At 36.7% G+C, this 14,215-nt stretch overlaps 1 protein-coding gene across 1 annotated transcript; it reads right to left on the minus strand.

The window, feature by feature from the left end:
* Window positions 1-581: 581 nt before the first annotated feature.
* LOC121975097 lies at window positions 582-11,407 on the minus strand. The gene is made up of 3 exons (XM_042526504.1): window positions 10,896-11,407; window positions 7,608-9,975; window positions 582-5,256 (listed from the first exon to the last, which is right to left on the minus strand). The coding sequence occupies exons 2-3, from the start codon at window positions 7,953-7,955 to the stop codon at window positions 4,795-4,797; spliced, it is 810 nt and encodes a 269-aa protein (XP_042382438.1). The 5' UTR covers window positions 7,956-9,975; window positions 10,896-11,407; the 3' UTR covers window positions 582-4,794.
* Window positions 11,408-14,215: the final 2,808 nt, after the last annotated feature.

The raw sequence follows: 14,215 nt of genomic DNA on the forward strand, positions 1-14,215 counted from the left end.
TCTAGCACTGCTGCACAGACTTTAGCTCCTTTGCACCCGAGGCACCTCCAAGCTCCATGGAGGCGCCTCGGACACTGTTCATCCGAGGCTTAGCTTATTCCTTTTGTATCTGCAAGACATGTTAGTCTCAAAACAACAATATACCCTGCAAGATAATGTTAGCACATAAATAACAGTATGAATATAGAGTGTGACAGTCATCGGACTGTCCGGGTCTGACTTCAAATCTCCGACCGGAAACCTTAGATCGACCTGACACCTACTGTTCCCTATGCGGGGAACGCGTCCTCACCTACTCCCCTCAGGAGAAATTATCTAGTGTCAGTCTGGTCCTCCAAATTGACTGGACTTTCTGCCTAGGGTTACCACCCCCTAGGACCTAAGGTTACCCCCCATTAGGATTTTCCTCCACCTAGGGTTTCCACCCCCTAGGACCTAAGGTTACCACCCCTTAGGATTTTCCTCCACCTAGGGTTACCTCCCCCTAGGACCTAGGGTTACCACCCCCTAGAGTTTTCACCTTACATAAGCGCAGCTAGGACTTTTGCCTAAGAACACTTAGGACTTTCCTACAATCTCCATCAGACATGTTAGATCACAAATAAGCTTAACTTTGACTCCTTTGCCATTATCAAAACTTAGGTTCGATCGTCGGATGCTTCCTGCACCAACAATTTTCACCGAAAACCAAGATTAACAAAAATATTTGAGGCACAAATTATGAATAAGAAGTATCTAATTGAATTAACTCAAAATATACCTTGAATAACAAAATCCAATTCCAAAGTCAATTACTTAAACCAAATAAATCCAAAAGTCCATCAATTCGAATCAAAATATAACACCAATTTGACCAATCATCAAATCTTCCACACTTATTCTTGCTTGTCTCAAGCAAGTTAAGAAAACTAAAACCCTACTTAAATGGCACCCCTCCCCCTTAACACCTTCCGAAACATGATTAGAAATTAGAAAAGGAAAACCATCTAAGATAATAAAGTTCAAAGATCTTAAGCATTCTTGGGCAATCACTTTAACTTTTGGTTAACTAAATACTAACTTCCACTTTCATGAATGAGTTAAGCATGATATCACTCTCACCTCACATGATAAAAACTTTGTGGCTCTCATTCTAATTTACAATGTTGACTTTGGTAGAGGGCACTCAAGCTACTCATGCTTCTTGCACTACCATATGCTTGTTTCTCTTCTACTCTCCACCATGATTATGGATATCAATCACGGTATAAAGGCAGATGTGAGGAGAAATAAGGAATAAGCAAATATGATTCAGATCAAAGTTAGAAGCAAGAAAGGATTAGAAGGAATTATCTCTTTTACTGGTGGAAGATATGAGTACAAAAGTATGTTACATGATTGGATTCCGGCCCTTCTTCTCTTCTTCTCTTCAGCTCTGAACACATCATTTCAGAATCTCGAATTTAGTTTCTAACATATTTCAGCATCTTATTTTTGAAACTTTGTATTTTGCTAGTTAACTTCTTTCATAACTGTTCATAATCTTGAGCTTGATTATCTCTATTCATTAGCTCAAAAATCTCAATTAGCTTAACCACTGATTTCCAATTCATTTCTGATTCTGTAAATCAATTCTAAGCTCCAGATTCTACAATTCTTCAATTCCTACAATGCCTGCATTCATTGTTGCTGCTGATCTTCCCTTAAGATTCAAGCTACTTCATTTCAAGTTCAATAATTTCAAATTACAGCCACCTCAATTCAGCATTTGTTACTACCTACATTCTGCTTTCTCTAGAGCTCAGAATCTCCTCCACAGATTCCATTTACAAACAGTTTTTCTGTCATTCTCATTCCTACTTCATCACTCTTTAATTCTTGAAATTCTTGTTCCTCTAGCATTTAAAGAAATGAAGAACACATTTTCACAATTATTTCTGACACCACTGCATCTTCAATTGATTCTTCACTGAATTTAAAATAAGCAGTGCTTAGTTGATACAACATTGATACTCTGCTGGATTCTACTTACTACAGTTTGATTAATTTCAGATTTCCTCATTTGTTCTTCTTCAGCCTTTTCACTTCATTTTATTTACACTTTTGAATTAAAACTTCTCAAAGTTAGCCTCATCGTTTCTCAGATTTGTAGTTTCTCATGTCCAGTGTCTTGTTGTTTCCAGCTGAACAACAAGCAGCTTGCTTCATTATTACTGCAATTATAAAAACTTCAGTCACTTCCCACTGACTTCCAAAAGCTAATGATGCTAACTTGATTCAATTCTTAATTTGCTACCACTCACATTACAACTTAGCACCGTGCATTCTGTATTATAACAATCCAAAATCTATTTCATTTTAAACCAAGCTGCAAAAACATTACTGCATTTTAAGTCCAGCCTTGTTACCATAATTCCAAGAACAGATTCCTGAACATCTTAATCCTTCACAAGTAAGTCAAAGTGTCATCAAACTTGTTTCCAACAGCACAATGCCTTCAATACTTCCTCAACGAATTAAAATGTTAGCAATACTAAGTTGATACATGATTATCGACTTCTGCAACTGCTCACAGCAGTGTGCAGGTTACCTTCTCTTTATTCCTAAGCACTTAAGAATCAATTGAAACTGAATACATTTCAACTCCATTGGGCAGCCCTCAGCTTTTGAAATTCTGCACAGTTTCTAAATCTAAAATTCCCATCATAGGCTGATCTAACTTCCTAGCTCAGATTCATGTACAACTTTCCACAATTGTTTCTCATTTACTTTTAGATCTTAGCACATTATTACTACTTCATCTTCCTCTTGATACTGCTTCTGAGTTTTTTTTAATACATTACTACTTCTGCACTAGCTGAATTTATTTCTCTTCCTGATTCTACAACTTTACACTGTCTATAGCCATTTTGACATCTAACATCCCACATATTTGAATGATTACTAAATTTGAAACTCAAAAGTTCTTGCACAGCAGCAATGTTCAATTCAATTACCTTTCAACATCATTCCATACTACTTGGCTTATTCAACTTCTGAAAATTTTCACAAAGAAACCCAATAGAATTTCAAATCCAAAATTTCAAATTCAAACTTTCAACACTGCACATTACTATCCAACTCAATTGCAACTCTTTAAATTTGACATGCTACACCTTTCATCCTCCCCCACACTTAAACCTTTGTTCATCTCGGCCAAAGAATCCATCACATAACTTCTATTGTCTCAATATCCAGGAATATAAAATCAAAAAGATTACAAAGATATGATGGTAACAAAGAAAAATGGCAAGAATAGTGTGGAAAAAGGATACAACAGATTCACCTTCATACATGTAATTTAATCCATTAATTGTGGCTTTAAAAGAATAAAAGCAAGTTCTAGAGTTGCAATAACATAAGTGCATCACACATATTTGGCTTAAAACTCACTAGGTATAAAAAGTATCATTTGAACTCATCCATTTAGTGTCCATTATTAAATAGTAATCTCAAGAAAATTAAGAGTCCAATCTTGAAATTAAGCCTAAAACTTATCAATCAAAAATAGCTACCTTCCTCCATTTCTAACATATCATCGAAATCATGTAAAGGGGGTGCCATCTTTCTTATTCCCAATCTCAAAGCTAAGTACTATAAGGAAATTATCTACAGTAAAGAATTTATTATTCTATACTAAAATCATTATTTGTAAACAAAGAATTTATTGAGCAACTAAACATGCATATATGTGAAAGCAAAAAAGAAAAGTTAAGTTGGAATGAACTCCCCTTTTATTGGATAAGTGACACCAATGTGGCTCATTCTATCCACCTCCACTCCATTGTTAGCTTCATGAAAAACCTTAAGTTGATGTCCATTCACTTTGAAAATCCGGTCGGTAGACTCCTCCCTAATCTCAATCACTCCATATGAGAAAACATTAGTAACAACAAATGGACCTTCCCAACGAGATCTCAACGTACCTTTCATTAATTTGAGTCGTGACCTATACAATAGCACTTTATCACAAACATGAAATTCCATACCCACGATGTGCTTGTCATGAAAATTTTTGGTCTTTTCTTTGTAGATCTATGAGTTCTCAAATGCTTCTAACCGAATTTCCTCAAGTTCTTGAAGTTGTAACTTTCTTCCTTCTCCTGCTAGACTAGCATCGAAATTACAAGCCTTAACTGCCCAAAATGCCTTATGTTCAATCTCCACCGGAAGATGACAAGCTTTACCATAAACCATCCTATATGGAGACATCCCTATAGGAATCTTGAAAGTAGTCCTGTAAGCCCAAAGTGCATCATCTAGTCTCTTGCTCCAATTTTTTCTATCAGGCTTCACTGTCTTCTCTAAAATTGCCTTCACTTCTCTATTTGACACCTCATCTTGTCCATTTGTTTGGGGATGATAAGGAGTGGAAACTCTATGTGAAATTCCATATCTACTCAGCATAGCTTTCATGTGTCTGTTGCAAAAATGTGAACCTTGATCACAAATTATGGCCTTGGACACTCCAAACCTGCAGAAAATATGTGACCTGACAAAACTCACAACAACTGAAGAATTGTCAGTCTTTGTGGGAATGGCCTCCACCCATTTGGAAACATAATCAACTGCCAACAAAATATACGAAAATCCAAAAGAGGCAGGAAATGGACCCATGAAATCAATACCCCATACATAAAAAATCTCACAAAATAGCATGTAATGTTGAGACATTTCGTTCCTAGGTCCTATATTCCTAGTTTGTTGACACCTATCACATAATCTACAAAAAAACAAAGGCATCACAAAAAATGGTAGGCCAATAAAATCCACACTCTAAAACTTTCCTAGCAATTCTCTGAGGTCTAAAATGCCCCCCCCAAACTCAGATGAATGACAAAAGGCAAGTACGGTCTGGAACTCAAAATCTGGTATGCATCTCCTAATGATCTGATTACTACAAAATTTCCCCAAATAAGGATCATCCCACACATAATATTTCAAATCACTTTTCAATTTATCCTTTTGTGCTTTTGAAAATTGTGCAGGAAAAACATTACATACTAAAAAGTTGACCAGATCTGCGTACCATGGAGACTCACCATGCACTCTGAAAAGTTGTTCATCCCTGAAATCATCATCAATGGCCATGTGATCCAAGTCTCCTTCAATTCTGCTCAAGTGATCTGCAACCAAGTTCTCCTTCTCACTCCTATCTCGGATTTCCAAGTCAAACTCTTGGAGGAGAAGCGTCCATATAATCAATCTGGGCTTAGCATCTGGCTTCTTGAGGAGAAACTTCAAAGTTGCATGATCAGAAAATACAACCACGTGAGAACAAAGTAAATATGATCTAAATTTGTCTAAAGCAAAAACAATAGCAAGAAACTCTTTTTTTGTCGTGGTATAATTTGCTTGAGCCAAATCCAAGGTCTTTGAAGCATAACAAATCACATGTGGTGCTCCCTCTACTCTCTACGCAAGTACTACCCCTATAGCAAAATTTGAAGCGTCACACATAAGCTCAAACGGTAAAGTCCAATCCGGTGGCCTGATGATAGGTGCAGAAATCAAAGCCTCCTTCAATCTCTGAAAAGCTTTCTTGCACTTCTGATCAAACTGAAACTCCACATTTTTCTGAAGAAGCTGAGACAATGGAAGAGCGATCTTACTAAAGTCCCTAATAAATCTACTGTAGAATCCTGCATGGCCAAGAAAAGCTCGAACATCCCACATACATGCGGGGTAAGATAAAGAAGATATGACACTAACTTTAGCAGGATCTACCTCAATACCTCTCCTAGAGACTATGTGTCCTAAAACAATACCATGCTCAACCATAAAATGATATTTTTCAAAATTAAGTACTAAATCAGTCTCAATGCATCTATCCAAAACCCTAGACAAATTTTCCAGACATGCATCAAATGATGAACCATATACAGAAAAATCATCCATGAAACCTCCATGCAATGGTCTAATAAATCACCAAAAATACTTATCATGCATCGCTGAAAAGTTCCTGGAGCGTTGCAAAGTCCGAATGGCATGCGTCTATAAGAAAATGTACCGAAAGGGCAAGTCAAGGTAGTCTTCTCTTGGTCCTCTGGGTCGATGCAAATCTGAAAATAACCAGTGTAACCATCAAGAAAGCAATAATGTGACCTACCTGCCAGTCTCTCCAACATCTGATCAATAAAGGGCAAGGGGTAGTGGTCCTTTCTGCTTGATTGGTTCAACTTCCTGTAATATACACAAACTCTCCAAGAACTCTTCACTCTAGTGGGCACCAACTCATTCTCTTCACTAGCCACTACTGTCACTCTAGATTTTTTTGGAACCACATGGATGGGACTTACCCACTTACTGTCAGAAATAGGGTAAATAATACCTGTCTGTAAAAGTCTAGTCACCTCTTTCTTCACTACATCAAGGATCAGTAGGTTAAGTCTCCTCTGGGGCTGTCTCACTAGTTTCACATCCTCCTCCAAATAAATCCTGTGCATGCAAATAGAAGGACTGATACCAGGAATATCTGCTAGAGTCCATCCAATGGCCTTCCTGTGCTTAGGGATGGCAATGGGTCGGGTTCGGGTCGGATTCTATATCCTCCGTACCCATATCCATCGGGTATAGGATATCCTATGGGTATACCCATACTCATTAAAGGAGCGGATATCTTCTATACGTATAATTTTTTCTTCTTTCTATCGAATTATTATCATTCAACAAAAATATATTAAAATTAACATCCTATTAAAATATATATATATAATTAAAAAAATAGATTAAACATCTATATAGTCTCCTACTAGTATAAAAAAAATAGTAAGTTGATTTTAGAAAAAGAAAATTTTCTTTAATATATGTATATATATTATTTAATCGGGTATTCGGGTCTGATATCGGGTATTGATAGTCCCTCCATATCCTCCTCCATTCGGGTCGGATGTCGGATCATCCATCGGGTTCGAGTGAAATTGTCATCCCTACCTGTGCTGCCTTAGAATCTCCAATAATCTGCTTTCTTGTTCTGGTTCTAGATTCTGGGCTATAATGACAGGCAACTGCTGATTCTCTCCTAAGTAAGCATACTTCAAGTGTGGAGGCAATGGCTTTAACTCTTCTTGTTCTTGATCAATAGATGACGATCCTAGGGGTAATGCTTCTCCTAAGCAATCCCCTATGCATACTTCTTCTTCCCTGGGCGATCCTAGGGATAGAGCTTCTCCTAAGCAATCTCCTACGTATAAGTTATCTCTCTCACTCGGAATCGATCCATAAGTCCTATCATTCACTCCCAAGGCTGAAATATCCTCCAAATCCGTAGATAAAATATCACCTAAACCAACCTCTGCAGAATCTGAATCTGAATCAATTACTAAAAAGAAATCCATAATGTCCAGCTCCTCTATAATATCCAAACTAAGAATAGAGTGACCCTCTCTAGGATGCTTCATAGCGTCAAAAATGCTGAATTGGACCACTATATCACCTATCTCCATAGAAAGTGTGCCCGCATAAACATCAATCTTTGTCCTTGCAGTCTACAAAAATGGTCGCCCCAGAATAAGTGGAGATCTACTGGCCAGATAGTCTCCCTCCATATCTAAGATGTAAAAATCTGCAGGAAAGATAAGTTCTCTCACCTTCACCAATACATCTTCAATGACTCCTGCTAGATGAGTCTGACTGTGGTCAGCTAACTGAAGGACTACTCCTGTAGGTTGTAATGGTTCAATCCCTAAGGTCTGAAAAACTGATTTTGGCATCATGTTAATTGAAGCTCCCAAATCCAACATGGCATCCTTAAAAAGACTACTCCCAATCTCGCAAGGGATTGTAAATACTCCAGGATCTTCACATTTCTGAGGAGCTGGTTGAAGAAGTGCAGATACATTCTTGCCCATGCTAATTAACTCATTCCCCTTCAACTTTTTCTTGTGCACACAAAGATCCTTCAAAAATTTAGCATATTTGGGAATTTGCTTGATCATTGTGATTAAAGGAACATTTACCTCCACCTTGCTAAATAGTTTCACAAGCTCTTGAAATTCCTTAGCTCTTTCCTCTTTTACATCTCTCCTTGGTTGAGTTTTTCGTTGAGGAAAAGGCAAAGGAATGCTTGGCTCTGAATTCTGAAATCTTGAATTCCAGATTTGCTAGAATATGGCAAGTCTACTGGAAACTGTTCAGCTGGACATAAGTTGTTGGAAATTTATGGAATACAACTTCTACTACCTTGTGCATGCTCCAAATTCAAAGGATCGACGAGAATTGGATTGGAACTTGAAGCTGGCACATTCTAAACTTTTGGAAATTCTTCACTGCTGGAATTAGATAGCTGGAATTCTGGAAAATTTTCAGTAGTAACTTCTTCTCTTGGAAATTCTGGAACTTTTCTCCCACTCCTTAAAGTCAATGCACTAACGTTCCCTTTAGGATTAGGAGTTGTTTGAGATGGTAATTGACTAAATCCCTGAGCTTGAATCTGATTAATACTGGAAGCCAATTGCCCAATCTACCTTTCTAAGTTTTGAAGAGAAGAATCTGTCCTTTGTTGATTTTGTTGCTGTTGAATAAGTTGTTACATTAACTCTTCCAATCTAGCTTGATGTAAATTAGAATTAGAAGCATTACTGGAGCCTCCTTGAGTTTATACTCAACCTTGAAGGTGCTGGAAGTGCTTGCTGTATGAAATTCTGCCCTTGCTGGAAATTCTGATTTTGGGATTGATAATGATGATTTTGATTATGGAACTGTTGATAAGGCTGAAACGGTTGCTGGAATTGATTTGCAGGGCGGTTAAAGTGTTGGAAGTGCTGATTTTGTTGCTGGAATCCTTGCTGAAAAGGCTGATTTTGCTGGAAATTTTGAGTATGTTGAAATTGTTGATTTGAAGATGGTTGTTGATAAAATGAATTGCCATATTTTAAATTTAGATGATCTCTCCAACCAGGATTATATGTAGAAGAATGAGGGTCATATCTTTGTTGTTGAGCTCTAGAGAATGCTGCCAAAGATTCATCTTGATGAAGATTCGGGCAAAGTTCAGAAATATGGTCTTGACTTGAACAAATGCTACAAACCACACTTTGTTTACATGGAAATTGAACATTTGGCATAGGAATAGATAGAGCAGCATTGTTCAAAGCTAATTGTTTCACCAAATATGTTAATTCCATCAATGAGTTCCTTATCTCCTTTTGTTCATTGGAAATCATTTGAACTTCACCAACCCCTCTAGTAGTGAGTGCTCTACTTCCAAATTGCTGTGAATTTTCAGTCATATTCGAGATAAACTCCCTTGCTTGCTCTGGAATTTTGTTCACTAAAGCTCCTCTAGCTGCTGCATCTATCATACTTCGGTCCATAGGTAATAAATTCTCATAAAAGTATTGGACTAGTAACTGCTCACTGATTTGATGTTGAGGACAACTTGAACATAACTTCTTAAATCTCTCCTAATAGTCATATAATGTCTCTCCAACCACTTGCTGAATCCTACAAATACTTTTCTTGATAGTTGCAGTCCTTGAAGCTGGGAAGAATTTCTCCAAGAAAGTCTTCTTCATATCAATCCATGAAGTGATAAACCCTGGTGGCAAATAATACAACCAATCTTTTGCTACTCCAGTTAATGAAAATGGAAAAGCCCTTTGCTTGATGTCCTCTTCTGAAATTCCCTGTGGTTTCATGGTTGAACACACCACATGGAATTCATGCAAATGTCTATTTGGGTCTTCTCTAGATAATCCCTGATATTTTGGAAGTAGATGAATCAACCCTTATCTCAACTCAAAATCTCCTGCTAGATCTAGATAAGTAATACACGAATACTTAAAAGCCACATCTAGAGCTGCTAACTCTTTCATTGTTCTATTATGGTCAGCCATGGAAATGTCTGAAGATGACAAAGTACTTCCTGAGACCGCTGAAATTTTCTCTTGAATTCTCAAAGCCTTGAAAGTTCTTTCAATCTCAGGATCTAACTCAAATAATTTGTCTATCGAAGACCTGGTCATGAAAACAAACAATTATGTGAAATCAAACAAGATGTAAAATAGAGAAACTAACAATTATGCTCAATCTAACAACAAACACACATAACTAGCGTTTCCCCGACAACGACGCCAAAATTTGATGTCAGCCATTTTACATGTCACAAGGCGCTTCAAATTAATAAAGATAGGGATCTCAAATAAACTAAGAAAACACGTGTAGTGAGGAGTCCCAAGTCGTATTTTTTTTCAAGGATAACTAGTAGATGTGTTCGAATTAGATTCTAAAATTCTTTTTGGATTTTTTGTCTTGAAAATGAAACTCATGCTTTTAACTAGAATTCTATCCATAAATTCATTGGCAATTCATCCCAAGTGAATCAAGCATTAAAATTCAATTCTTATCAACATTCAAACCTGATCAATAAACTAAACATTATAAATCTTATTCAAGTAGCATAATTTCGGAAAATCCAGTCTGGAAAAAAAAACATTAAACTAGAGTTAAGACTAACTAAGTATAAGATGTAGACTTATTCAAATGGATTCAAATCACCAAACCTAACTTATTTAAATTGCTCAACAAAAGAAAGTAACAAAAGGAAACTGCAGAATTAAAACTAAGCTACAACCACTGAAATTCAATCTTACTGCTAAAACTATCCATAAATTAAATTGACCATAAGTATTCCTCAAATTCAAGATTTCATTCAACCAAATCTAAACAAATCAGCATGGATTCAATTCAAACCTACGATCTATAACAGAAAACTAAAATTGAACCAATTGCATCTTCAACTCAATAAAGACAACTAACATGAATGGAAATTAAGTCTGATCTAAGCTGGAATTAGGCTTGATGTGTGTTCGTGTAGGAAAAACAAACAAAAGATGCACAAATGAATCTAAAATCTAGGTTAAGAAACATTCACAAACTCCAAATCTCAAATCTGCTGCCCTCTCTCTGTCACGAAACAAAGGAACCATTGGAAACGCCCTTCAAGCTCTCAACAGATCTGATCAGTCTTCCCAGCTCAATGACAAGATGCACGAAGCTCTTGGAATCGTCCTTCAAGCTAGTGATCTGGATGTGTGAGGAAAAAAATGAATGGAATCGAGAGGCGCTGCAGAAATCAATTGATCGGATCGATCCAACGACAACTCGCAGAGATGGCATCAGGATGAATGTAAAAGCTCCTGGAATCATCCTTCAAGCTGCTGCAAGTGAGTCAAAACCACAGATCTGGGGAACACCCTCGAATCTGTGTTTCTCGCGGATCACGGAAGTGAAAATCTCGACCTAGGGAACGCCCATTGATCGCTTGTTGTCCTTCGATTGGTGTTCTCCAGAACGACTGGATTCACCGTTGAAGATGGAAACAAGATCAGAAACTTGGAGTGTGAATGGAGCTTGCATCTCTGCAGATCGCGGAGGAGAAGTTGGCACGATGAACAGCAGCGCAAGCCACTGTTCATCGTGCCATAGCTGTGTTTTTCAACTAAAAATCAGACCGGGTTCACTGCTTGGTTTGGGTTAGGCACTTTGTCCGGTTCAGGTGCAGCAGCAGCTGATTTGACCCACCAAGTTCAACAGTGCATTAGTGTGGGTTGAATCTGTTAGAGTGCATACTAAAAGTCTAGCTTTTGTATAAACATTTATAAGAATCACATTGGTCAAGTATCTACATTTATATATACTAAGTGTAGTCGTTCAATTAATTTATATTGTAGATAACATGGTGTGTGGTGTCACACACAGAAGATCATGTTATTAGTCATTTATAAATTATAAACAGTTGCTCACGACTAAGATGGAAAGGAACAAACCGTCGGTCAAGTCGTAGTATGATTAGGGATTAGTTTATCTTGACTAATAAATTACACTAGTACACTCTAAGTGTATTGAGTAGGACCATTTTAGGTAAGTTCTTTTTATACTGACTTGATAAAAGAACTAGACCTTAGTTATTATGGAAGTGTGTGCTCTTAATCCTAATATAATAACAAACACATATATTTAGTATTTATTTCTTTGACTTATCAATGGATGAGATTTAGCTCGATAAATCAATAAGCCCAATAAGTTGGGAAATGATATTACTTATAGTGTGTGTTGTTGATTATAGAAGGAAACTGTGTCCTAGTAATCTAGGTTGAGAATGACCCCAAGAGGAGCTCATAAGGATTGTCATGTTAAACCATGCAGGTGGATTTAGTCCCACATGACGATAAGGTTGAGTGGTACTACTCTTGGACTAAGATATTAATTGAGTGAGTTGTCAGTAACTCATTTATTAGTGGGCATTCGACATCTTAAACACAAGGAGACTAACACACTCATAATAAGAAGGAGCCCAAAAATGTAATTTGGGATTGGTATGGTAGTTCAATAATAATTCTTTAGTGGTATGAATTATTATTGATGAAGTTAAGTTGAGTGTTCGGGGCGAACACGGGAAGCTTAATTTCATCGGGAGACCAAAACCAATTCCTCCTCTCGGTCCCTATCATAGCCTCTTGTATATAGAGATTTATACCCACCACATACCCACTTCTTACCCAATCCAAGGGGGTCGGCCAAGCTAGATTGGAACCCAAGCTAGGGCCGGCCAAGGCCAAGTGGTTGAGCCAAGTTGATGGTCGGCCAATGCTTGGAATCCAAGCATGATGTGGACGGCCACATCACATTAAAAGGGATTTTATTTATAAATTTTTCTTATGTGGATTCCATGGTTTTAAAAGAGAGTTTAAAATTTAAGTCTTTCCTTTTATAGCTTTCTACAAAAGATTAAGAAAAGATTTGAAATCTTTCCTTATTTGTAGATTGAAAGGTAGATTTTAATTTTTAGAAAATTTTCCTTTTTTAATCATGTTATTTAAAAGAGAGTTTAAAAAGTAAATATTTCTTTTATAAGTTTCTACAAAAGATTAAGAAAAGATTTGATATCTTTCCTTATTTGTAGATTGAAAGGAGATTTTAATTTTTAGAGATAACTTTCCTTTTTGGAAATCATCCACATATTTAAAAGAAAAAATTTAATTTATAAAATTTCCTTTTTACAAACCACCATGAAGGGAAAAATTATTGGAGAAATTTTTTATAAATTTTTGAAAACAAATTATGAAGTTTTAATTCTTGTGTTAATTAAAACTCTCCTTGTTTTGGAGATTAAAGTGGCCGGCCATTATAATTAAGAAAAGGATTTTAATTTTAATTAATTAAATTTTACCTTTTCATAGCAAAGGAATTAAGGAAGGTTTTATTTAAATTTCCTTATTTGTCAAGACCAAGGATTATAAAAGAGGGGTTAGAGGTGTCTTCATGAGAACAGCTCTATTCTATTTCTTCCTCTCTTTTCTTCCTTGGTTGTGGTCGGCCCTAGAGGTTCTCCCTCTCCTCTTCTCTTCTTCTTTAATGGCCGATTTCATCCCCTCTTGGAGCTTTTGATGGTGGCCGGTTCTAGCTAGGAGAAGAAGGAGAGAAAGGAGGCTTTGTTTCTTGCATCCCTTGGAGATTGGTGGTGGTGGCCGAAATTCTACATCCTTGGAGGAGTTTATTTTGGCCGAAACTTGCAAGGAGGAAGAAGAAGGGCTTGGGTGGTTCTCATCTCGGTAGATCGTTGCCCACACAATGTCCGGGATAAGAAGAGGAATACGGTAGAAGATCAAGAGGTCGTTGCATACAAAGAAAGGTATAACTAGTAATTATTTTCCGCATCATGCTAGTTATTTTTCTTTGTATGAATTCCAAACACAAGAGGCATTAGATTCTAGATTTTCGAATTTGTTATTCGAGTTTGTGTTTTTCTTTGTTTTTCGAATTTATGATTCGATTATTTTTTGTGGTTAAACCTAGAGTTATATAAGGAAATTAAATATTAGCTTTCCTTATAAGGAAATTAAATATTACCCAAGAAGGTCATGTGCCTTGCCATGTAGTCCTGGAAGCCAATTTTGGAAATTAATATTTAATTGAATTTATAACATAGGTTGATTTAGATCAATACTGTTAAGTTCCGCTTGCGATCCAAGTCTAAACCATTAAGAACAGATAAGTTAAATTTGGAATCAATAAAAGGAATGTACATGTAACTAAATCAAAAATAAAATCCTAATAAAAACTAAATACAGCTCCTACTGTATTTTATAATACAATCATGCACACACATATAAATTGCCCTTGACATGTCCAAGGGTCCAATCACACACATAAAAAACTATAAGCCATAATAGTTGGATCCTGCATCCACAAAGTT

The sequence above is a fragment of the Zingiber officinale genome, chromosome 4B (assembly GCF_018446385.1).
Source record: "Zingiber officinale cultivar Zhangliang chromosome 4B, Zo_v1.1, whole genome shotgun sequence".
NCBI classification, from domain to species: domain Eukaryota; kingdom Viridiplantae; phylum Streptophyta; class Magnoliopsida; order Zingiberales; family Zingiberaceae; genus Zingiber; species Zingiber officinale.

Excerpts from the sequence above, each read along its gene's own strand:
- LOC121975097 (XM_042526504.1), bottom strand. The coding sequence starts at position 7,955 with ATGATCAAGCAAATTCCCAAATATGCTAAATTTTTGAAGGATCTTTGT. Across the intron at positions 5,257-7,607 it reads TTGAAGATGTATTGGTGAAG|TTTCTCCTCAAGAAGCCAGA; the intron begins GTGAGAGAACTT and ends GCAACTTTGAAG.